This window comes from Sus scrofa, chromosome 1 (genome assembly GCF_000003025.6).
Source record: "Sus scrofa isolate TJ Tabasco breed Duroc chromosome 1, Sscrofa11.1, whole genome shotgun sequence".
Classification (NCBI taxonomy): Eukaryota; Metazoa; Chordata; class Mammalia; order Artiodactyla; family Suidae; genus Sus; species Sus scrofa.
The window spans coordinates 194577737-194604223 of NC_010443.5; the positions used below are offsets into that span (position 1 = coordinate 194577737).

The 26487-nt window shown below is 39.5% G+C and overlaps 1 protein-coding gene across 1 annotated transcript in view; it reads left to right on the plus strand.

The window, feature by feature from the left end:
- The window catches only part of PPP2R5E (protein phosphatase 2 regulatory subunit B'epsilon), a gene marked incomplete at its 5' end in the record, with an annotated part of 147768 nt that overhangs the window by 72202 nt on the left and 49079 nt on the right, over positions 1 to 26487 (plus strand). The window contains 1 exon segment of the mRNA NM_001244062.1: positions 8594 to 8790. Coding sequence (NP_001230991.1) covers positions 8594 to 8790 — 197 coding nt within the window.

The following is a 26487-nucleotide window of genomic DNA, read 5'->3' on the forward strand; positions in this document are numbered from 1 at the left end:
TAAAATTCTAACTTACAGGTGGAAATATGGGGAAATAGGTTCAGTATGTAGAATATACTGACTCAACCTGCATTTATTATGTACCTACCATATTCTAGAAACTTCTTTTAGGGGCTGGGTATTAAAAGAGGAACAAGACACATGATTCATTGTCTTTTAAACAGAATGTGTCCATGTAATATAACAAGTCTTTGAGGAGTATGTGTAAAGTTTTATGGGGATTTTTATATTACAGGATTTCTTAAGGCCTTCATAGCTGCTATAAAGTGAGTTATTGCTACACTGTTGAGGTGTGTGTGCTTATCTTCTGAGCTTCTACGGTCATCTGAATACAATTGAAATTAGTACTGTCATTACAGCTAGAACTCTGTTATCTGAGCTGCTGGAGTAATATGGGAACAAAGAAGTGATGTGCCCAGAGATTCCCAAGTACAGACCAGTGGAGAAGTTGTTATTGGTCCTGGGCAAAGTGAAAAATAAGTAGAAGGAACAGAAGATTGAGAGAGAATTTATGATTCTGTGTGTATGTGCTTGAATGTGTACAGGTGCACGTGTGTGCTTGAATGTATACAGGTGAACATGTGTGAACACCTGTATACGTTCACATGTGTGTGCTCGCCTGTGTAGAGGCGCACATGTGTATACATGTGTGTATGTGCTTGCATGTGTGTGCTTGAATGGGTACAGGCCTGCACCTGAACGTACATGTGTGTATGTGCTCACTTGTGCTTATATTTGTGTGTAAATGCTTGCATGTGTACAGGCACATATGTGCTATACATGTGTGTATGTGCTCGCATGTATGTACATATGTGTATAGGATTGCCACCCTCTTCTTTAAGGAAGGATGAGTTTATTCTGAGTTTCCCCTTTCTGTTCTTTTATCATCCTTAAGTTCCTTTCCTTTTATGAAATACAGTGGAAATAAATGGTGGCTAGTTATTATTTTAATTTCCTGAAATTAAAAAATTATCAGCTTGCTCTTTTTACTAATTTTACCGGTGAAATCATCATCAACTGACAGAAGTTTGTTTATACACCTTTTTTTTTTTGGCTTTTTAGGGCTGTACCTGTGGCATATGGAAGTTCCCAGGCTAGGGGTCGAATTGGAGGTACAATTGCTGGCCTACACCACAGCTTTAGCAATGTGGGATCTGAGCCAAGTCTGTGACCTACACCACAGCTCACGGCAACGCCAGGTCCTTAACGTACTGAGTAAGGCTAGGGATCGAACCCATGTCCTCATGGATACTAGTTGGGTTTGTTACCGCTAAGCCATGATGGGAACTCCTGCAGTTGCATTCTTAATGCACTGCATCACAGCAGGAACTCTTGTTTGTTACTTTCAGATTACAACTTTTCTTAAACAAATAACCAGCCATGACAATTTATCCACTGCTCCAGTGGTGGTGGTGGCTGTTAGTTGCTGTTGTCACAATTATCATCATCATCATCATCATGGTTATTGTTATCGTGTGGGCATTGGAGTAAAATGACCTGGATGCGGACACTAGCTGCAGCCCTTAGGTAGTGGGTGCTGTTGAACAGGCAGGTGACTTAACTGTCTGAGCCCTATTTTTTTCATCTGAAAAACTTGCATGGTAATAGTGGTTGCTCATAAAATATTCTGAGGATTAAAGGGGATAATGTGTGTCAGGAGCTTAGTATAGTGCTTTGCACTAGTGAATATTCAGTATCATTGTCATCATTCTTTTTACATTGAAATATCAGTGCTGGTCTTTTCTGCCTTTGAGTTTATTGTTTAATTAATACACCTTGGTCTCATTCTTTTGGTATTGCTTTTTTTGGTGTAGCAGTTGTATGAGACATGTTTTGAACTTAAAAAAAAAAGCTATGCTAATAATCACCAAAATGTTTTTTTTTTTTGTTGTTTGTTTTTTTTTGTCTTTTTGCCATTTTTTGGGCCGCTCCTGCGGCATATGGAGGTTCCCAGGCTAGGGGTCGAATCGGAGCTGTGGCCTCTGGCCTACGCCAGAGCCACAGCAACTCGGGATCCGAGCCGCGTCTGCAACCTACACCACAGCTCATGGCAACGCCGGATCGTTAACCCACTGAGCAAGGGCAGGGACCGAACCCACAACCTCATGGTTCCTAGTTGGATTCGCTAACCACTGAGCCATGACGGGAACTCTGGCAAAATGTTTTTTGATATTCCTAACAGATTGTGAAAATTTCTAAATGCAACTAACTCTACATTCACTTATTTATGGCCAAGGCCAAGAAGGAGCACTTTCACTTGTGTCAGGGACCTTTCTTTGCTTGAAAACCAAGTTTTCACTGTTAGCTTTAAATAAACTGACAGAGAAAGAATTTCAAGGGTGAGGAATCTCGATACTGTTTTTCGCATGGTTGTACCAGTTTAGATTCCCACTAACAGTCTAATAGGGTTCCCTTTTCTCTACACCCTCTCCAGCATTTATTGTTTGTAGACTTTTTGATGATGGCCATTCTGGTTTGTGTAAGGTGGCACTTCATAGTGATTTTGATTTGCATTTTTCTAATAATGAGTGATGTTGAATATCTTTTCATGTGTTTTTTGGCCATCCTTATGTCTTCTTTGGAGAATTGTCTGTTTAGATCTTCTGCGCATTTTTTGATGGGGTTGTTTTTTTTTTTTTTTTTTTGGTGTTGAGCTGCAGAAGGTATTTATAAATTGTGGAGATTAATCCCTTGTGAGTCACTTCATTTGCAAATATTTTCTCCCATTCTGTGGGTTGTCTTTTCATTTTATTTAGGGTTTCCTTTGCTGTGCAAACACTTTTGAGCTTAATTAGGTCCCAGTTATTTATTTTTGTTTTCATAGTCATTACTCTAGGAGGTAGATCTGAGAAGATATTGCTGTGGTTTATGTTTGGCCTATTTTCCTCTAAGAGTTTTATAGTATCTGATCTTACATTTAGGTGTTTAATCCATTTTGACTTTATTTTTGTGTATGGTGTTAGGAAGTGTTCTGATTTCATTCTTTTACATGTGGCTGTCCAGTTTTCCCAGCACCACTTATTTTGATGGGACTGTTTTTTCTCCCTTGTATATTCTTGCCTCCTTTAGATGAGTTGACCTTAGGTGTGTGGGTTGAATTCTGGGCTTTCTTTCCTGTTCCACTGATCTATATTTCTGTGTTTGTGCCAGTACTATATGGTTTTGATGACTGTAGCTTTGTATATAGTCTGAAGTTAGGGAGCCTTATTCCTCCAGCTCCATTTTTCTTTCTCAGGATGGCTTTGGCTATTTTGGTTTTTTTTTTTTTGTGCTTCCAAACAAACTTTTTAATAATTACCATTTGATCTAGCAATCCCACTTCTGGGCATCTATCTATTCAGAGAAAACCGTGACTCAGAAAGATACTTGTACTCCAGTGTTCATTGCAGCACTATACACAATAGCCAAGACATAGAAATAACCTAAATGTCCATTGACAGAGGAATGGATAAGGAAGATGTGGTACATTTACACAATAGAATATTACTCAGCCATTAAAAGGAAAGAAGTAATGGAATTTGCAGCAACATGAACGGACCTAGAAATTATCATGCTACGTGAACTTAGATAGTGAGACACCAACATCAATATGCTATCACTTACATGTGGAATCTAAAAAAGGACACAATGAACTTCTTTGCAGAACAGATACTGACTCACACACTTTGAAAACCTTAGGGTTTCCAAATGAGCCAGGTTGGGGGTTGGGGAGATGTGCTGGGAGTTAAGGATGGAAATGCTATAAAATTGGGTTGTGATGGTTGTTGTACAACTTTAAATGTAATAAAATTCATTGAGTAATTAAAAAAAAAGAATTTGAAAGATGAAGGAGAGGAGAGAAGGAATTTAAAGTTATTACTTTAAAAACAGTGGTTTTTTTCAGCTGTGGTCACACATTGAAATCACTGAGACACTTGTATAAAATACACCACCATCAAAGGTTTTTTGAATCCCTCCTTTGAATATGGTAACAGAGTAATTGGAATGGTCAGGTATTTAATACTTATGTTAGCTACCACAGTTTTTTTTTTAAACACCAGTTTTCCTTCTTCCGTTTATATTGGGGATAATGAATAATGACATGGGCCTTCTTTATTTACTTGGTTGGTATATTTGCAAGTATTGAATTTAACATTCTGATTTTCAACAATTTCATTTCACCGAAGTCCCAGAGCACCAAACCCAAAGGACAGTGGCCTCATATTTTATTTCTTCTTCTTTTGCTACTTTCTGCTTTCAAAGTCCTGACTGAATCAGGCCCTAAGGGAAGATGGGCTGATACTGGATCCATGATTCTGTGCCCCAAACTTTCGATGGGATGGGATAGTAGAAATTGTTGACTAGAGAGGAACGAGGTTCTGCCAATTATGAACAAACTAATAAACAGCCTTGAAATCATAATGAGGGTGAGATGTGTGTCTGTAGGGGAGTGTGTATGTGTAACTAAATGTATTTAACAATGTATTTGACACCTGTTGACTATTCTTTAGACACAAGGAGAAACTTTGTCTCTTAATCTGAACTTGCATCCTCCCTCTCTTGAATTCTGTGCAGTTTCTCCATTGCTTGTTGCACCTGTAAGTTTTAGTATGATTTGGGGATGAACACCTTAGCGGGGGGCCATAGTCATCCCCAGTTTATTGGTGAACAGTGAGAGGAGCATGTGGGAGATGGTAAAAGAAAAGATGTGTGAGAAAATGACTCACACTTAAAAGCGAAGGACAGTATAGTGAGAAATACTATCTCCAGGAGGATCAACCAGCTGGTCACTGCATCGTTTTTTTGGGTGAGAAACATATTCTGGAGATGTCTTAATTCTAAGAGTTGTTCCAGAGCAATGGAATCTGACCATATGGAATCTTATCAAGCGATGCTAATGAGATCAGTTATTCTCCGCTTTAAACAAACACTGATGTTGGATGGATGGGTTTTTTTGTTAATGACCTTCATGGTCTTATATAAGCACTGACTGATTCCTCATTATTTATGGCTGTGATTCTGTGGGATCCCTCCCCCGGGGGTAGAGACAGCCTGTGCAGGACAGAGGTTTCCATTGGAAGAGACATGACACAACCATCTGCTGCCTGGTTTGCTTTGCGATTCTGTGATGACCTTAATTTTTCTAGTTTATGTTTATTTTGAAATGTCTATTATTTGCCTTTATTTTTTTCCTTCAATCTAAGTTACTAAATGTTTAGATTTTCAAGTGGCTTGGATTTGGGAGGTGGGTAGCTTTCAATTTTTAAAATCTGGTGTTATTGCATGTGGGCACACTGTACTGCTTGTCTGATTTCTTCTTTTTGTCATTTATGAGATTTTCTTTATGGCCTCTGGTACCTGAAAGAGAATATTGGTATCTGCTTCTGGAACTGGTTCCATAGACATTTAACTTCAGTCACTGGAACCTTCTTCACTACACAGAGAGTGTTCTTCTCTGATACTGGCCCATCCTACCTTTAAATATTCTACCCTTTCACATCCTACTTGACTAAGGAGCTGAGGGCAGGGAAGGTAGGGGCAGAACAGCTCTGTGGGGCTGTCTGAGGCCAGATGTTACAGGAAGAGCCCTGTGCTTGGTCCATTGCTAGTTAGAGCATCCTTAAGCACCATTGAAAACACAGTTTTTAAAAGCAGTTGCTCTATGGAATTGGCTCTTTGAGGATACCTGTCCATTTTTTTTTCTTTTGATCGGTCTTGTTTGCTTAAGTTCTTTAATTGAGGGTGTGGAAGTTGTCTTAGAGGAATGTAGTCCATGACAGAAAAAGCATAGTTTGTTGCTGTATGTGTTAATCTTCAGGCAGTGGGCAATAGGGGCTCAGGGTGATGCTGATGAGTGAGGGCGTGATGAAATTTTTTTTGGTTGATTTCTTTCTATGCTCTTCATCTTTTCTCTTCGCACATACAGGTATTGGGGAATATGGGTTTTCTCTTGTATTGCACTGAGTTAGATGGTTGCACAGTGGTGAAGAGTTCAGGCCCTGGAGCTGGATTGCGAGTTTAAATTCTGTCTCCACTGCTGATTAGCTCTGAGACTCCACCAAGTCACCAGATCTTCCTATGTCTTTTTTTTCTCACCTGTTAAATTGGAAATAGTACTTACTGCATAGGGTTGTTGTCAAGACTAAAAAGTTACAAAATATGTAAAGTTCTTAGGATAGTACCCAAAAAAAGTGTACCCAGAAGTGCTCAATAAATTAGCTATTATCATTATTCTATTGGGCAGGTGGATGTCCTGCTTCTCATTTGTGTATGACAGTTACATCAGTTGGGATAAATAAAGAATAAATTTCAACTTTCTAACATTAAAAAAAGGACTAAATATTAACTGCCTGAATTTTTAAAAAATAGCCAATGTGAATCTCTTGAGTGTTATTGCACCAACCACAGAGATTAAACATTGTTGTCACTGTTTAAATGATGGTTTGCTTTTTGGAGGAAAAGCTATCATTAGTAGATGCTTTTATAAATTGTATGTGCAGAGTTAAGGAGTTCTCCATGTACCTGGTCTGGTTTTTAAGCTTTGTTAAAGTTACTTTATCAAAAATAGGATTAATTAAAATTTGGCCTGAGGACTTTAATGTTACATTAATAAGCCTTTTGTTGTAACCTGTGCAGCTTCAAACTGCTTTTCAGCTTTGAGGTATAGGATCTGATTTAGATCTTGAATGGTTAGCCATGATGGTCTTGTACATGGAATAAGCTATTGGTTAAGGACATATAGTCATATATATGTTGATAAGCAGCCCTGTTTAGTTTTTGTTGGTTTATGTGGTTATTTAAACATATGAAGCAGATGGCAATTAAAGCTTGGTCTGTGTAAATTTAGTTCTTATAAAGCTGTATGTTTTGAAAGTGACTAAGTCTAGGGACAGAGAATAAGACATATCTCATGGCTTAAACCCCAAAATCTTTGACTCTAAGACATATTAGGCCTTTGGGGATTTATTCCTCCTTGGGTGGGAGGGGAAACTCATTGGTTGAAGAAAATTTCTAAATTTACAACTTGTTTTTGCTGAGAGTAGCAGCAGTGCTACCTACCTTCAAAAATATCGCTGCTTCTTGTTCCTTTATATCTGGTAGCGAAGTTCTGTACTTTCACCTGTCCTTTGCACTTCATCTAGGCTTACCCAAAGTCAATGTCAGTAGGCAGCATTTTGGGGGAATTATCCCTGAAGTCCTAGGTACTTTTTGGGTTGTGGGATGTGAAGAGGGGAAGGGGGATCTGGAGAGAAATTACGTGGATCCTATGACTAGGAAGCTAGCCCTCACCCCTTCTGCTGGGGCTGTAAGACAGGTGCTGTTAGCCATCTTACTTACCTCCAGGGAGCAGGTGGCCCAAGCTGTGAGGCCATTGTAAAGCATTTACTAGGAGGCTGGCAACTGAGGATGGTTGCATGTGACTGCCCAAACGTTGTTCACGTCTGTCTTGAGTAAGTAGTACAGAAGGAACGTGGGAGTGTGGTTAGAGGCCTGGGTGCTGTGCCCAGCTTCGTAACTCCTTCACTGTGGGACCTCAGTAATTACTCTCACTTTCTCTTAGAAAAATGGAGAGCAATAATGCAGTCTACTTGCTCACCTCAGAGAGTATTCGGAGGACTAATGAGTCATTCGCTTTGGATGAGGGTAGCAGAGGTTTTCTTGTCATAATTGTGTTGCCTTTCTAGAGAAGCTCCAGTTCGGTGGAATAAAATAGTGGGAAGAAGATAGGAGTGGAGTGAGCTATCTACAACCTGGATAGTGTCTTTCATGTCCAACCCTAGGTCAGATTTCCATTCTAGCTGGGGAATTTTAACCTATAATTTCTACATATTTTTTCAAAATGACACCAAACCAAATGTTTGCCCTGCTGTTAGTAGGAAAAGAACAGATGTTTATTCTGAGAGCATATTAATAAAAATGTTAGTAGTTTTCTCCCACCATAAAGGAAGAAGATGGTCAAAAGAGAGAGCATAGCTTTAAGTAGAGTTTGCTCTCACTGTCCCCTTACTAATGTGCTCTCTTTGAGAGAGTTGGCATTGCTTCATTTTGTTGATTTTTCAAGTTTCTTTGACAAAGAAACTTCATAGATATGAAACCAAACCAAAACAAAAAATATAAACACACACACACACAACAGTTGCGTTAAATACCAAGGGTGTCAGCATGAAATTAAAATGAATCAACTGACATTTCTTCTTTGAAATTTTTTACTAAGACTAATTTAAGCCAACAGTGAAAACTTCTGTCTCTACCTCATAATGGAAAGTTTGACCTTTTTCAGTGTTTTTGGCATAAGGGTGTTGACATTGGGATGTTTTTGGTTAAAATTTGCCTCAGTTCTCTAAAGGCTCTTGGGAATTTGGTCAGTCTTTGGTGGAATAGCAAATCCTGTCAATTGTGTTGGTACCATGCAGTTTCCAGGGACAAGGTCTCTGAAGTAGTGATGTGGTACCCTCTCCTGCCTGTGTGTGACGGTTAAAAAGAACGCTGTTGTCATGTGAATTCTGATTTTTTTTTTTTTTTTTGAGCTTGCTTTTGAAGTAAACTTTCACAGAGAATTCCTGTTACCTAGAAATTGATGACAGACTTACACCATTTCCTTTTTTTTTCTTAGACGTTCCATCCTCAGAGCAGCCTGAACTGTTCCTAAAGAAACTTCAGCAGTGCTGTGTCATTTTTGACTTCATGGACACGCTATCTGATCTTAAAATGAAAGAATACAAGCGCTCCACTCTTAATGAACTGGTGGACTACATTACAATAAGCAGAGGCTGTTTGACAGAGCAGACTTACCCTGAAGTAGTTAGAATGGTGAGTTTCTTTTTTTCGCCGCGGACACCGTAAGCACCTTCAGAGGGACTCACAGGTGTATTTATTGCAGCGTCAGGTCACTGGTGGTCAGTCACCTCCACAAATGAGAGCCAACCTTCTGAGAGCTAAGCTAAAGTAGTTGGCACAATACTAGAATTTGAAGACCATGGTTTCATAATAATGAAATGCAGAACTTTTCACCAACAACAGTATTGGAGGAATCAGTGACTTCAAAATATGGAGCCAAGATTGCCAGGATATTTGATATGGGAATTCTGGCATTGGGGAAAGAAAAGACACAGGAGAATCAACAAAAGTTTTAGATCTGTGTTTGAAAAATATTCAAGCTTGTTGGATGTCTTGACTTTTTTTTTTTCTTCTTATTCGTAGTGGTATATTAGAAATGGCTTTAAGCTGAATACAACTATGATGTGTAGAATCTAGATAAAGCCTCTCTTGGCTCTATAAACTAATTATTCTCTTTATACTCTTAAAATCAGGAGTAATGTCTTTCATTATTTTTGAACAGTGTCTTGTACTTTCTGTGTTCGTTAAAGAGTTATGAGAGGAAACATTACTAGCATAATACAAGTAATTATGTTCTTATTTTGTCAATAATTATATTAGTTTTTAAAGCTGAGCCAAAATATGGTTTTCTGTTAGGTTTCTGTGGGAGGGTTGCCTTCCTTGGCATCCTAGCAGGTCTTGGATCTGGAAAGCATGTTATTTGGAAGAGGTGGCCCTGGTCTCCTAACTCATGAAATTATGCTGAAGATATCCAAGGGGGTCGGTGCTTCATTGGGAAGCCCATTGCTGAAAATCAACTTAGCTTTTCTATTTAACTTTTATCACTTGTATTTAACAAATGCAGAAAACAGACCTCTCTGAGGGAGGAGATACGGTCAAAAAATGAATGGTTCAGATTTGGGAAGGGACCTGAATTGTCATGACCTGAGAAACTATGGCAGACATAAGAAGGTAACTGCAAAACAACATCCAGTGCATCCTTCAGATCCATATTGGAGTGTATATTGCATTTGTTAATTCACAGGAATGTAAAACAGTGTTTTGTACATTAACTGTTAACATTGTGGCTCTTGAGCATAGCCAGGGATCATTTCCCTCCCAGGGCACCTTGGCATTGTGTGGAGACAGTTTGGGGAGTCACAGCCGGGGGTGGGAGGAGGGTGCTACCAGCATCTATGGATGGAGGCCAGGAATACTGTTGGCCATCTTTCAGTGTACAGGACAACTCTACCACAAAGAATTACCTGACTTCAAAGGTCTGTTGAGAGGCCATGCTCTCAAGTTTGCTGCTCTCCAAAGTTTTCACCCTGATAGTTAGGATCTTCTCTAGTCCCCCTGCCTTCTGCAGAGCACAGGCTTTTGGTTTTAACCTACTTGTGTCCTCAGTCAGCAGAGGTATCCACCATTTATAACTTTTTTCTATATCTTTCCATGGATAGTCCATGAATATTGAAGCATATATGTATAAATATTGTTTTTTTGCAAACACACAAATGGTAGCATACTCTCTACACACTCTGTACCTTGCTCTGTACCTTAGCAATACATAATGTACATCAGTATATATAAAGCTGCCTCCTTCCTTTTTATAGCTTCATTTCATTGTGTTGATGTGCCATCATTAATTTAGCCACAGCCCCATGAATATCCCAGTACGTAACATCATTTGGCCTTGTGTGAGGACATCCGTGTGTTTATGGATTTGTTTTGTAATGGTCTGCCTTTCCCCCTGTTCCTGGACCCTCCTGTATTCCCTGCCCTTCTGCCTCTAATTCTGATTTTCCCCTTCCTTTAAGATCTTGCTTAAAAAGCCTACCACTGTTTCCTGAAAAGCCCAGAGTTTTCTCCTTCTTTCAGTTCCTCCACTTCTTGACAACCCATCCTTTTGGAATTTTTTCCTTTTCTGATATTTAATCCTTTCATACATTTGACTTTTCCATTTAGAAGTACTTTTAAGCAGGAACTGTTTCATGCACATCTCTGTGGCCTCTAGCATGCTTCCTAGTTCAGGCCCACCTGGAGATCGTTGAATGAATGAATAAATTCCCTCTTAAAATGTGGGCATTTCAGATTTCTCTTGTGGTGCAGCAGGTTAAGGATCTGGCATTGCCACTGTGGTGGCTCACGTTGTTGCAATGGCTCGGGCTTGATGCTTGGCTCAAGAACTTCCATGTGCTGTGGATGTGGCCAAAATAATGGGTATTTCAGGCTCTCAGTTTACGATGAAGATAATTGGATGTCATTGGATTATATTTAGTTTTAAAACCCAATATTTGGCCTAATCCCAAAATTCTTTTATTCCTGTGAACCAGCTTGGTCCTAAAACTGCTTCAGTCTCACAAAGGAGAGAGACCATTTCTCTTACCATCTGCCCCTCCCCCCCAGCCCCTCTACGCCCATCAAATTTTTTTTTTAAAAGAAGACTCCTATCATTTGTGTGTGAGTACGTGTTTTAAAATGTACTTGAGCCCTATTTTAGGAAGTATTGAATCTGTGTTGTGCATGCTATTCTACGGCATTAGATATTTGACTTTCTAGATGAGAGTGTAACATTCTCAGAGGTATAATTTATTTTTTACATCTTGTGAAATTGCTAACTGCTAACTTTACACCATTCTTAGTCTGGCGTGTGCACAGAAAGAAGTAGTATGGTAGAATAGGAAGAGAAAGGGCTTTGGAACCACACACGCTTGTGCTCAAATGCCAGCTCTGGCCACACATATCCCCTTGGGCAATGCCCTCCTTCTATGGGCCCAGTTTTCAGGAGATGCTAAAACAAGTATGTAGGATTGGGGGAAGGGTGGCCACAGTCCCTCCCACCTTGCTACACAGGTAGTCTACCTGTGCTTTGTTTTTCAGTACCTCAAATACACACACTACCTAATGAACACAGATTTACTCTCTAATAGGGACTGGAGCCAAGTCCCTACTTGCCCTCCACTCCCTTCTGTTTTTACAGAAGGGAGCCCCTATGAGTCCCTGATGTACAGCAATCGTGGTGCTATACATATCGTACCTACCTTGGGGTATTTTGTGAGGATTGGCCACGATGTATGTAAAGTTCTTAGAACATTCTCTAACACATGGCAAGCATTTAACTAGTAATGTCATTTTTAGGTTTTGATGATTTCATTATTAGATATTTGACTTTATAATCATTGGAAGAACTCAAAGAGTTCCTGTTTGTGTACTGAAAATGCTCTGTTGGCTGGCAGCGTTATTTTGCGATGCCTCAGTGGACCTCAGGCCCTTTCATTCCAGTGCTGCCTGTTGGAGAGTTACTGTCCTCACCTATTTCTCTTATTACTGTGAAATGAAACTGCTTCACTGGGGTTGGTGAGAGAAATGCTAGTGCTTTTAGTGAAATGTCCATGAAGCAATAGCCAGGTTTTACAAACCAGAGAGAGCGATGACTTGAGGTGGTATGTCGTGATGTCAGCATTATCACCAAAGACTGATGGGACTGTCCTTTGAGAGTTGTTATTCTTGTTAGAGTAAGAAAAGAGTGGCAGATGAAAGTCATCTGTGAGCTGTGGAGAAACCATTTCTAGCATTTAAATGAAGTTTGGATACCACCTACAGATTGTTACAATTAAGAAAGAAAAATAACTCTTTATGTATAAACAAAGTAAAACAAAACAATATAGCGCTTACCTCACCTGCAGAAGGAATGCATGGGGTAGTGGAAAGATCCCCGCATAGAGAAAGTTGAAGCCACTGTCCTCATTTCTCATCTTCCGCTTAACTCATGGTGAGCCTTGGGTTAGCCAGTTGCTAAGTCCCGTTTCTCCTCATGCATGTGGAGGGAGTTGGTGGTCATCTCTCACAAACTTGACCAATTCAGTGGTTGACACAGTTAAAGAAATTTAGAATGGCAGAAGTTCCCGTCGTGGCTCAGTGGTTAACGAATCCGACTAGGAACCATGAGGTTGTGGGTTCGATCCCTGTCCTTGCTCAGTGGGTTAAGAATGCGGCGTTGCCGTGAGCTGTGGTGTAGGTCGCAGATGGGGCTCAGATCTCACGTTGCTGTGGCTCTGGCGTAGGCTGGCGGTTACAGCTCTGATTAGACCCCTGGACTAGGAACCTCCATATGCCGTGGGAATGGCAAAAAGACAAAAAAAAAAAAAAAAAAAAAAAAAAAAATTTAGAATGGGTTCTGTCATTCTTAAAGTTTACAACATTGTTCATAGTAGTTCCCTCTATTTTGTAAGTGATTTCTTCTATGTGTTTCTTTCTCATGGGGTCATATCTGATGGAAAAAGGGAGAACCAGGACTGTTAGTTCCTCAGGTGTTGGCACATTTTGCCTTGTATCATCTCAAGTGGCCTTGAGGCAGTATTTTTACCACATTATGCTCATGTTTTTCTGGTTCTGTTGCTATGCATCTACTTGAAAGATTTCGTAAGAGTTTCTGGCTCTCCAAGTAATCTTGGGTTAATTTTTTTCTTTTTAACTCAACTCAAACTCTGTATTTTATTCTTTTAATTTTTATGGCTGCACCTGTGGAATATGGAAGTTCCCAAGCCAGAGTTAGAATCCGAGCCACAGTTGTGACCTATGCTGTAGCTGCAACAATTCCACATCTTTAACCCACTGTGCTGGGTGGGGGGCAGCAAACTCTCTCCTTGACGGTGACCTGAGCCACTGTAGTCAGATCCTTAATCCAATGTGCCACAGTGGAACTCCAGTATTTTATACCCTATATTCACACATATTCTTTTTCAGAAAACATCTCTTTGGGGGATAATTCAAATGTGAGATGAAATCTTGTGTGTGAAGACATCATTTTAATTAATTACAGGTAATGTTTACTGAGTGATTTAGAGCCACACCTTTACATTTTGATGATTTTAAAAAGACAGGGTCCTGCTCTGTCAAAAAACTCACAGTCAGTTAGAGAGAACACTTATGTGAACAATAAGATAATGTCATATGTGCATTTGTAGAAGGCAAGGAAGAAGGAGAGAGGAGGGGAAGTAATCCGAGGATGATAGGGGTGGTCAAGGAAGGCTTTACAAAGTGAAGAAAGCCTAGACTATTAAAAGGTGACTACATGTTTTCCAGTAGCTGGAATAGTGTTGAAATCAAAGTGAGAATTACATGATGCAAAGGAATTCCCAAACCACATGATATATTCAGAGGAACACAGGTAGTGCTGTGTTGTTACAGCAGTAAGTGTGTGTGTGTCTGTGTGTGTGTCAAGGGGCAATAGGAGGAGGTGAGTGATGGCAGTCGAAGATGAAGATGTGGACCAAAAGATCCTGAAAGAAGCTCACAGACAGTGGATAACCATTGAAAAGTTGTAATCAGAGAGTGGCATAGTCAAGTTTGTATCATCGTGGCAGTGGGTCAGATAGGTTGGAGAGGGCTGAAGCTGACAGTAGAGAGGAATCGATTCCACACTGTTGTATTAGAGACACTTTAGACCAAGTACGGGGCTGAAGCAGAGAAGGTGAGCAAAGGACGGCATTTAAGACTCACTAGGAGGTATAATTGAACCCAGTTAGTGTTTGAGTTTATTTAGAGAGAGAGAGGGGAAGGAATCTAGGATGGCTTGGAAACTAGGTAGCTCTTATGCTGCTGTTTGAGGAAAGTACAGCAGGAGGAGGAGCAGGTTTTGGGTGGAAGCTGAGTTGATGTTTTTTTTTTTTTTCCTGCCTCACCCTCAGCATATGGAGATTCTGGGCCAGGGTCTGAATCTCTACCACAGCAGTGACCCTAGCATTGCAGGAGTTCTGTGTTGATTTTTGATGTGTTATCTTTGAGGTTATAGGAGTCTTAGATGGGAAGGTTGGAGGTGGAAATTGATAATTATCAGCATGGGAGTAGAGCAGGGGGAAAAGGAGTAAAGACCAGTGACACCAGGGCATCATTGCGCTTCAGTGCAGTGGCTCAGGGGAGCTAGTGGGTTGTACATGAAATACGAGGAAGTTGAAATGATGGCTCTAGTGATTGCACGTACAGTGGTGAGATCTTGGGTGTGCTATCCTCATTAGAGTAAAATCCTTTTCTCTCCTGCACAAAGTTTATTTTGTTGCATTGGTCATTCGCTGTTATTATTTTCATATATTCTCTTTCTATCTTGGCTTTTCCTGGTTTCAAAGTCTGCCTCACTCCTACCTCATCTGTGGTTAAATCTGTATATGTCTTAAATTGTAGAATATATGATTTTCCAAAGCTAATGTAGTTTTATGATGAAATATGTTGAACAATTTTCTCTTCTCTTCTTTTGAAATCTTTCCTTGAGTTTTTTGTATTGTTTCTTGGCCACACATTCGCTTTATATTTTCCCACTCTCAAATTACACCCTGTCACTTGGTTATCTAAGCACTTTATCTTTTATACGTTTTGTGATTTAACTGGAAATCGCATTTCTGGTTGACCTCTTAATAGAATAATATGGTTTTGTAGAAAAATGCTAAGTCGCACTTAAAGGTCTCAGAGTCTGCCTACACACTCTTAGGAGTGCTTTGTTAACTTCACTGCATCCAGTAGGCTGAAGGATGGAGGATTTCTTTTCATAAAATAACAGCTGTCTAACAGTAGCCTTGAGGATGATAACTGCCAGGGAGAAGTATGGAATTTCCACTTTTCATCTTCCTGCTGTCTGATGACGAGTATAGCTAAGCATCCTGGCCAGAATCTGCCTTGGAGGTGGCCTTTCAGACTGAAAGGAGATCAGATCTGTAGGTGTGAACCTTTGGGGGTGGGGTCAGGGAAAAAGGGCTGCCTCCAAGCCTGGAAGTAGAAATAAAGTGAGTGACATCTGGGAAATACATTGAAGAAGTAAACTCTGGGGAAAATTTTAAGGATAGAATAGAGTAAGTCTAAAAGATAGGACCTAAGAACTGAATTCGAAGGTGAAGAACTCCTTGGTGCTTTGAGTAGAATTTAAGGTTATGATGATGATTACCTAAAGGTATTTTTATAATGAGCTCAGGAAGAATTCACTGCTCAGTGTTATGAACAGATTGTTGCCATTTGTACTTTATCAGAGGTAGAGAAACTAGCAGCACTTGTCATTTCCGTAAACTATAGTAACTCTGTGCTACTTCAGTTAATGCTTATTTAACAGTATTTGTTTAGCATCTTTGGGTGTCTATAGATTGGTTTTGTGGGGGTTAGAGGACCTCCTGATGTTGACTTCAAAATTTTGTGTTTTGCTTATTTTTGTGGGAGAGGATGTGTAGCTTTTGATTAAATTTTCAAAGACAGATAAGTTTTTGATTTTATGTGTGCAGTGCTCTGCTTGATGCTGCTCTCCTGGAAAATATAAGTTTGGAAAGGAGCAGGGTCTTCCCATTTATGGCCGTAACTAAAGATGAAAGATGAAGTTGTTAGAATCATTTCACCAATGAAACCATCTGGGCCTGGAGTTTTCTCCATGGGAAGGTTTCTGGAAGTGAATTCAGTTTCTTTCTTTTTTTAAAAATATATTTTATTAAAGTATAGTTGATTTACAATGTTGTGTTAATTTCTTTTGTACTGCAAAGTGATTCATTTATGCATATATATATGTGTATGTGTGTGTATATATATATGTATACATGCAATCTTTTCATATTCTTTTCTCTTATGGTTTATCACAGGCTATTGACTATAGTTCCCTGTGCTATACAGTAGGACCTTGTTGTTTATCAGTTCTATATGCTAACAATCCCAAACTTCCAAATCCTCCCCTCCCCACCACCTTAATTTTTAAAATACATATCTAACTATTCAGAGTTTTGGTTTATCTTGTGTCAGTTTTTGTAGGTTATTATAATGGTTGCATTATTTAGATTGTGGTTGGATAGTTACTCCTTAAAGGTTCCTAATAAAGGTCCATACTAATGAAAGGGGTCACCAGCACCTGTATACTTTCCATTGTTAGCATAATAATCTGCAACAACTACCATGTAAGTGAATTCAGTCTTCACAGCAGCCCTCTTGTTGTATATTATAAAATATCATATAATTATTGTGTTACATATTGTTATATATTATTATGTATCATTTTATAGGTGATGTAAAGGAAGTAGAGAGTGGTTAAGAAAGTTGCTGAAGGTGCTCACCTGGGTACCTGGCAGAACTGAGATTTGAACCCAGTCTGTCTGGTTACACAGACCATCGTCCTTCTTGCTGTGCCCATCACTCTCCAGGGATCAGTCTTTCTAAATGGGATGATGACTAAAATCTCTAGTTTTAAATTCTTGCCTCTGTACTGTGTTCTTTTCCTTCAGCTCCTCTGAATAGGTAATAAGGGCTTTGATGAGGCTTTCCTTTTGCTTGCTTATTATTTTACCAAATAATAGACTCTAGGGTTAAATGTTTGTTTTTGCTGAAGAAACGGCTTCCCTCCCCCACCACCTCACTATGTGTAATAACTACATTGCCTGTGTTGTTCTTGAATCAATGTTTTTTCCTGCCCTATCACACTCCCTCTTAGTAGGTTGGAGTATGTGGTGATTGAGGGTGAGGAGGAGCTCAGGAGGTAAGCGGTGTGGTTCACAACTCTCCTCTCTTCCACCCAGACTATGGTCGTATTGAGATGGTTGTACCCCCGAGTTCACGCTCACTGCCCCCCCCCGCGCCCCGCCTCTTTGCTCTCTGCCCCATCATTAGAGGCAGGTCATCTATGTCAGCAGCCAAGGGAGCCTTCAGTGGCTTTGTTAGCTTGGATTTGGAGCAAGGGCGTTAGATGATTAAATGCCCCTCCACTGCCCTGGTGGCCTCTAATCCTTGGAAGCATTTAAATTGGTACAGCCTGCTTTTCTGTTCTGTGGTTCTTCCCCAAGTCAGTGGTATAGACAGAATAACCTGGGCCATTTGCTGTGATCTTGGACCAGTCTTAATCCCCTAAGCTTGTTACCCACTATAACTTTATAAGGTTATTGATATTATTATCATTATTCATAGCACTACCTTTGCCACCTCTACTAGACTTAATTTTTTCTTTGGATGAATTAATCAGTTTTTCTGGTTACGGTGAAGTCTTGCTAACCTGAAAGCTTTTTTGTCTTTTTAAGGTGACTTTCCCTCTTTGACTGTTGGATTTTAAATATTAGTTCTTTCTGGGAAATTTTATTTTCAGGCCTTTTTTTTCGAGGGCCTTGTAAATCTTCAAGTGCCCATTTGTGTATTATTATATATACGTGTTTGTATGTATGTGTACTGCTCTTAGTTCACCTACATAAAATGTTTCCTGATATTTCTTGCTTATTAATATCCACACTGTATTAATAATTTACTACTTCTCTCCTGCAAACATTCTCTCTTAAAGAATCTGACAGGGAGTTTGTGTTTAGTTTTAATTTAAACAATCTAAGGAGCAGGTTTTTACTCAGGAAGCAAAGAGCTACTCATGATTGCCATTTGCTTCATTTACAAGCTGTAGTCCCTCTGGCTTAACTGCTTTACAGATTGTTCAGAATTTTCGATATACATAAAATGGCTTGACAGCTGTGACTTGTCTAGCACCGATCTATCCAGTTCTATCATTTCACTGTGAGAATAGTCTCCCTTTTCCCTCCTCCCCCATACCCCCAAGCTGACAGCAGAGTTTTGCAGGCTAAGGTACCGTTCTGCATTTATTCTTGGTTTCTCTTTTCTCCTTCCTTTTAATTTAACCTTGAAACTGAAAACAGGGTTAGTGGTGTAAGCAATAGTAATGGAAAAATCTGCTAAGAGAATGGATAATCAAATGATTGGGAAATATTGCCTGTGATATATATAAGTGGGTCTTAACTCTAGTGAAGCACTTGATGTTAGTTGTGTTCAGTCTTCTCTCTACTGCGGAGAGACAGAAATGAAAAAGAGGAATTTATTGATTGATTCTCTAAGGAGAATGCCAGTTACACCACAGTGGTGCATTATTAATAGGAAAAAATGGAGAAAATGAATGCTTTCCATGTGGAATTCTCAGAGACAGTAATTAATGCTTGAGGCAAGAATTTGGCAAAAAACTACGAGCAGGTCATTTCCAGGAGGTAGTTGGCTTCTGACCAGTATTAAAAGCCAAATTAGATCTGTAGATGAAAACAAGAAGCATGCTATCTAATGACTTCTGCAGAGGAAGTTGCCTCTGGAAATCGAGGATAAGATAAAGGACTTTAGAGTAAAAATGTAGTTTCAGTGAAGAACTGAGAAAGGTGGAGATGAGTCTGATGGTGGAGGAGGGAGAGCAGGAAAGTCCAGACCTAAGGCAGTACAGGGCTGATGGGAGGAGCAGTGCTAGGAGGCTGGCAGGTGAGACACATGGAAGAGAGGGTGTTTCTGAGTAAAACCGGAACTAGTTGTAACTATTTGGTAAGTTGGAGAGTGAGTTTATTTATTAATAAAGGTATTTTGGAGAGTATGATGGTTCCTGATCCTACAGAAATTTAGGTTGCAGACATAGAGTCAGGGCTGGACAAGTGGTGTTAGATGCTACATTGGCTGTTTTAAACTACTTTGGGGTTTCTCTTCCTGAAGAAGTTAGGGCTTTTATGAGAATAGGGTAGAACATGCTGGAATAATGGAGGCCTCTTCCTTTTGTGGGACTTTTGGCTCTTTCTCTTAGATGTTAGAAAAACTTGTTAAGCTGAGATGTATATAAGGTGCTAGAGAACTGATTTTTGTATTTGTGCTGCCATAGGGTACAAAGTGGAGAGTCTGTTATGCCCTATTCTGAAAAGTAGAAGTAGTTATATGAAGGGTAAAATAATTGGAAGGCAATGGTCTTTTAAAACACTTTTAAAATGGAAGCTAACAGGGTTTTGGTGGGCAGTTCCTGCCCCTAGAACCCTTTCTTGTTTCTTTCTGAGGAACTTGGACACATACTCCCCCAGCCCCCTGCAAGATGAGGCTGGCGGGGCTGGACTGTCTCACTCCTTTCATTGTGAAGCAGTAGTGTCTGGTAAGGAGTGAGGTCAACCTCTGGTCAGATGGAGGTCAGGTGTGTTGTTGTTTTCACTGCTCACCATCTAGCTCAGGGCTTTATTTTGCTAATGAAGGGTTACAGAGACAGAGACTTATAGACACAGTAAGGGACAGCGACAGTTTTGGCAGTTTCCCCTTTATTTTCAGTGATGTCATATAAACACACGTATTCAGTAGCCATCATGCTCAGTGCTACTACATCAGGAGCCTCAAGTGTTTTTTTAATTCAGAACTCAAGAGGTTTAGTTTTTTTAGCATTAGCTGATTTTGAACCGTAAAGCATTCAAAGCAGATGTTGGACTATATGCATTCTCAAAAAAAGCCCTGCATTATTGTTTCATCACCTTGTACACTTTGGTTCTTACTGAAATTGCTTAATTTACCAGTTTTAATACTTTTCTGGGATGTAGGACCTGCAGTCCTTGGGTAATGAAATGGAGCAAAAACCCTAGTATCACAGGGCCTGTGTGTGGGGCATGAGTGCTTGGCTGCAAGCGCAGCAGCATGGCGGCCTGCCCCATATTTATACACAGTAAGCACTGTGACTCTTGAAGTGTTGACTCCTCTATTTTTGGATTCCAAGATTTAGTATCAACAGTCTTCACTTTTGGATTCACTGCTGCATTTCCAGTTCTGGAGACAGTGCACTGTAGTTGTCTCTCTGTGTGAAATTTCCTTGTGATGGTTTGTGCGGGGATAATCGGCTCCAGAGAGAATTAATTGAACTTTCTTTCTTTCTTTCTTTTTTTTTTTTTTTTTTTTTTGTCTTTTTGCCATTTCTTAGGCCACTCCCACGGCATATGGAAGTTCCCAGGCTAGGGGTCGAATCGGAGCTATAGCTACCGGCCTACGCCAGAGCCACAGCAACACGGGATCCAAGCCGTGTCTGCAACCCACACCACAGCTCACGGCAACTCTGGATCCTTAACCCACTGAGCAAGGCCAGGGATCGAACCCGCAACCTCATGGTTCCTAGTCGGATTCGTTAACCACTGGGCCACGATGGGAACTCCTAATTGAACTTTCCTGTCACCATTTCAGCAGGTAAAAGGTTGCCTTTTACTGTGAGCAAAGTTTAATCTTGAAATAGAAGCCTAAAGGGAGTGGGGGTTCATAGTTGGAATTTGTGGGCCCTCTGGGTCTAGATTACAGAGGTCCTGGTGGGTTCATTAGAGGAGGTTAAAGTTAATCTTTAGACAGCAAGCAGAGAGTGGCTAAGGTGTTTGAATAGGAGGTGAAATGTAAATGATGTTCTTATGTTTCTTTTATCTGCCCCACAAAAAAAGCTTTCTGCCAGGTCCTTTATGGAGATTTTAGGCTGGCAGATTTAACCCAGGATGGCCAAAGCCTAGGGTGGTTGTCCTCATCTTGTCAGCTGGTGATGCAGGAAGAAGAAACAAAGAATGTATAAAGGAGTTCCCCATCTTCTCTTCTTTTCCCTGTATCATCAAAGAAAGTTTGGAAACCATGGAGTTCCCGTTGTGGCGCAGTGGTTTAAAGAATCTGACTAGGAACCATGAGGTTGCTGGGTTTGATCCCTGGCCTTGCTCAATAGGTTAAGGATCCGGCATTGCCATGAGCTGTGGTGTAGGTCGCAGACACAGCTCAGATCTGGCGTTGCTGTTGCTGTGGCTGTGGTGTAGGCTGGCAGCTGTAGCTCCAATTAGACCCCCTAGCCTGGGAACCTCCATATGCTGTGGGTGTAGCCCTAGAAAAGACAAAAAGACAAAAAGACAAAAAAAAAAAAAGAAAGTTTGGAAACCAGAGGGAACAAATTATCTGTAGATTCATTATTTAAATGTGGTCATTGTCCACATTTTGGCCAGTTTTCTCCTAGTCAGTTTTTAAAATGAGGTTTTTCCCTTAAATTGAAAAAAAAAAGTAGATATTCATACATGGAATACAATTTTTTTTTTTAATTTTTAAAATTTTTTGCTCTTCAGGGCAACGTCTGTGGCATATGGAGGTTCCCAGGGTGGGGGTTGATTCGGAGCTGTAGCCACTGGCCTACACCACAGCCACAGCAGCATGAGATCTGAGCCGTGTCTGTAACCTACACCGCAACTCATGGAAATGCCAGATCCTTAATCTACTGAGCGAGGCCAGGGATTGAGCCCACACCTCATGGTTATTAGTCGGATTCATTTCTGCTGTGCCACAACAGGAACTCCTGCCTGGAACACAATTTAAGAACAGGTGTAAGGCAGTAAATGTTCAATGGATTTAACAATTCTATACATTCATGTAACTATAACTCCAGACCTAGAGCATTGCCACTACTTAAGAAAATTTCCTTGTGCCCCTTTCCTGTTTTCCCTTGTTAAATTTTTTCCTTCTGATCTTAATATATATTTAATTTTGGATTAAAAAATTTCTTTAGCATTATAATATAAACATAATTTCATGTAATTAAATGTCTTTTTAAAAAAAATCATTCCAATGTCTGCCTAATACTCCATTATGTAGATATACTATTGTTTACCTAACTATTTTCCTATTTTGGGGACCTTTAACTGTTCCTTAATTTCCACTCTTAAAAGTAACGTCACATGAACACCAGAGAGACATTGTGAATGAAAAAATAAAATGACTTGACAAGTTGTGTAAAGCAGATAACAGAGAGGAAGAGGTAGAGAAAATCTCAGTGGGTTAGCTAGAATGAGGAACGTGAGAGGAGAACTATCCTTTAGGGAGAAGTGGAGGTCAGTGAGGGTGCCATTGGTTCTGACTGGTTTGAATGTGAGATCCAGTGAGATGTCAGAACTGCCCTCTACGTAACTGGAAATAATGGAATTAAGGAAAGAAGCCATAGTTGCCCTGGAAAGAAGCCATAGTTGCAAAGACAACAGAGAACTGAGTATTGCATGAGCCTCAGGACAAGGTCTCAGCTTTGCTTGACCCTGAGTTGTGGTACTGATTTTTCCTTTTGAAATTTGTATACTTGTTCATTGGGTGAAACCAGTGACTTTGAGGCATTCATACGACTTCTGTATTCAGTATTCCCGGATCCGGAATGTGCTTTGCTTCCTATTTTGCTTCACACTAAGACCTTCTACTGTGGTTGGTACTAATCCTGAGAAAGAAAACTGATGTGGAGATCTCTCACTTTACCTTGGCTGCAGTTACAGTAGCTGCTATTTGGTTTTCTCACCATTCTACTGGATTTGTTTCCACTAACAAGGGGATTGATGTATTTGCGTAAGAAAATTAAATTCTTTGAATTAGCAGAAGTTACTGAAGAATGGAAGAAATAATTTAATAGGAAATAATTCCTAACTCCTCAGTAAATAGTGGGAATTGAACACATGCATGCCTGTGTTTACTTCCTTTGTCTCTAAAACCTCACAAAAATTACTGGGAGAAAAGGAAACCCATAGGAACAAAGCCAAATGAAAAGGAGATCTCAGAGTCAACATTTTGGAAACCAGAAAGCAAATGAACTTGGTGGTCACCACCTTGGCTGATTAGAGAAAGCAGAGCCCCGAGCAGTGGCAAGGACCACTTACCACATTAACTCCCAGAAGTCGCAGAAAGGAACTTGGCCAAGTAAGGATGCATGGGGGCAAAAGCAGGAGACTTGAAGAGTCTGTGTAAGCTGTAGTTGGAACTGCTGGTCCTGCCCACTGCCCCAAACCAGGCAGCCAGGTGGCTACTCCTCCAACTGCAGACAAAATACTGAAGGGTTACTCTCTGGAGTGGCTATGCTGGGGGGTCTGGACCAGGGCCATGAGTTCAAGCACTGATACCTCTCCAAAGGCAGGGAGGCATGTTGAGTGGAAAGATCCTTAACCCTCTTCCCCACTCTGCTCCAAGACCCCTCTAATCTGAAGATAGATGATTCTTCTCTGCAGAATCAGACAAGCCCAGGAGAAAAGACCCAAAGGCACCAGTTACAGGGAGGTCCTTGGGGATGAAAGGGCTGTTGTGGTAGCAGAACAGCCCAGCCAGTGTCTCTGCAGGCAGCCTGCTCTTCAATGCCACCCTCTCCTGCAGACCTCCCATTTTAATAAGACTGGAGGTGGCGCGGTAAGAGCACAGTGTGTGGTTTGAATCCTCTCTCCTTACGCTGTCCTGAAATTAATGCTATCAGTTTTGTGGGATTTGGGACTTTATATAAAAGTGCGAGGGGCTCTGCTCAGATGTCTTCCTCTTACCCTTGAACCCCTGCCCTTCCAGTCTCTCTCCTGCCTTTGGGTGTTGCTGTTCTCTGGTTGGCATGTGACGGGTCAAAGAGAGTGGAAAAAAAAGACAGTCCTTTCTTTCACATGCTTTCTCCCTTGTCTCCTTATAACTAAATATTGAGGTTTTCCTCAAAACTGTACCTGTGTTTTCAATTGACCTCTGTTCAAATTCCATTGATTCTCTGTTCTCAGTTTCTCTTGGATCTTTCTTCCTATACAGTTGTCAGTGCTCTGATCCTTCTAGAAACTGATCATCTAAAGGATCAAATTATTTTCAGAAAAATCTAGTTACGCCAATTGATCATATCCATTGTGAACCAAATACTGCTAACCAACAGCCACGGCATAATAACAGCAGTGAAAACAGGGTTTTTTTCTGGTCTATATAAATCTAAACAGTGTGTATACCTAGTAGATTTTGAAAGAAATACTTGATGAAGGACATGTAACTAAAAATGATGGTTAGGAAAATAGTCCATGTTCCAGGTTTCTATTACTTTAATCATGTCCTTTGAATTTAGCTACATATTTAAAAGTTCTAATTGGGCAACATACAATTAGAATCTTGCTGTTTGTTATTTCCTTTAACTGATTATCAAACTTCTTTTTGTCATTTTAAGATTTTTTCCCTGCCTCATTTCTGTGGTCAGGTTTAATAGAATACTTGCTATGTCCTAGAAAGCCCAGTTGATACAGATTTAAAGTAAGACAATGAATAGGTAACAATGAGGTTGTAATCACTGCCTTTAGAAATCTTTTAAGTTCCTCTTCTAGACTTATGGATGTCGTAAAATAAACCTCACAACTGTCACAAATGCATGTTTCTTAGTCATCTGTAAACAGTGCTCTCTGTCTTTGGTTCTGGTTCAGTGAATATTTTCTCAAAGGTGTAGAGCTTTGACCACAAAGGTGGTTTTAAGATAAAAATGTGAGCAACCTTGCTAGAGTAGCTGACCACACCTCTGTATCACTATTTTAGTTCCTATTGTATACTTATGGCAAACCCTGGCATTGCAGAGGTGGTTTTGGTTCAGGAATCCTATTTAACTCAAGTGAACATGTTTGGAATACTAACTTGTGGAAATGCTTGTCTGAAGACTTAATTGTAGTGATAATATTCTGTATTAGTGACACATATATTCAGTGTGTTAGAAAATAAAGTGACACCTGCAGTGGATGGCTCATAATCTAGGAAGTTATACTGATTTAATTACTTCTATAGAGTTAGTGCTCAGGACTTTATGTTAGACTAAGGGATTTTCATGGTTTGACAAGTCCAGATAACTTTTAGACAGCCTTCTCCATTCACATAGTAAGGTTTAAAAAGAGAATTTACACTTTAGTCTGAAGTGGAGACTACAGTAGATTTATTGCAATAATTAAAAGACATATTTTGGCTTTAGAAACAAATCATTGATTGAACAAATTGCCAGTGAATTAAGTGCTAATTGAAAGTTTAAAAATGTTGCTGTTTGTTCCCTAATCAGAGCATCAGTTTAAAAGATATTTATCTGCTCTGATTCTAAATCCTTTGAGCATAATTACAAATGCTTTGGGATTTCCCCCTTGTTCTTATTTATCAATAATTATTTATATACAATTATTTTAAATGGAACTTGAGAGTCCAGTTTGAAAAGTTCTTTGTCTTTGGGATTATTAAGAATTCTTTAATCCCTTAAATTTTGTGTTACCAAAAGTAACTTGACATTACATGTATGTTTTTTATTATTTATTACTTTTATGTTATAAAACATACATAGCAAGAGCAGGATATCTAAGAAACTTTTGTTGGAATTTTAGTTATTCTTTAGTGTTTGAATATTTAATACAAATCCTGGTATACTTAGAAATTGTGTTCTCTTTCAAGTGTCTGTTTTAGAGATTTAAGATAAGTTTGGTTTACATTCACAATTTCCCTTTTGAATGTAATTGTTTTTAAAAATTGCATCCATGGTAAATATTGATGAACTGCTGTGAGGTTTTCCTATTTTCTTTTAAAATTTAGTTTTACCATATCTAATTAGATGCTTTTTGGGGGCTAACACAAAATACTATGAGAATAACGCATGATGACCTAGCTTCAACAATATATTTACTGGGTTCTCTCTCTGCTTATAAATCCTTGATTAAATCATTTGTTTCTTTTTCAATACATTATGGATTATGGAATGAATGAAGGAAGGTTGAAAAAACTCAGGGGTATCATTGAAATTGTTATTTGCATGAGGCCTTAATAAAATAGTTCTAGAGGAATAATAGCATGCTGAATTTTGTTTGAATGTCCTCTGTTTAACACCATTCATGTAGTCCTTTTTTTGGTAGAAAATCTCCTTCTTAAGAAATTAAGAAATCAAGAAAAATTATTTTATAGCTATGATAGCATTTTTGTATTTGGGATTCGTGCAAATTCCATAAGTATGTGAAATTATAGTTTCACAGATAAAAGAGGGAAATATTTTTGATGTTAACTAGTTCACCTGCTTTTATCCAAGGAAGATGACACATAATCATCTAGAAAGAATTATTTTAAAGTACGCAGAAGATGATTTGAGTTGCCTTGTTATACTATAGTGTAATGCAGTAACCACAT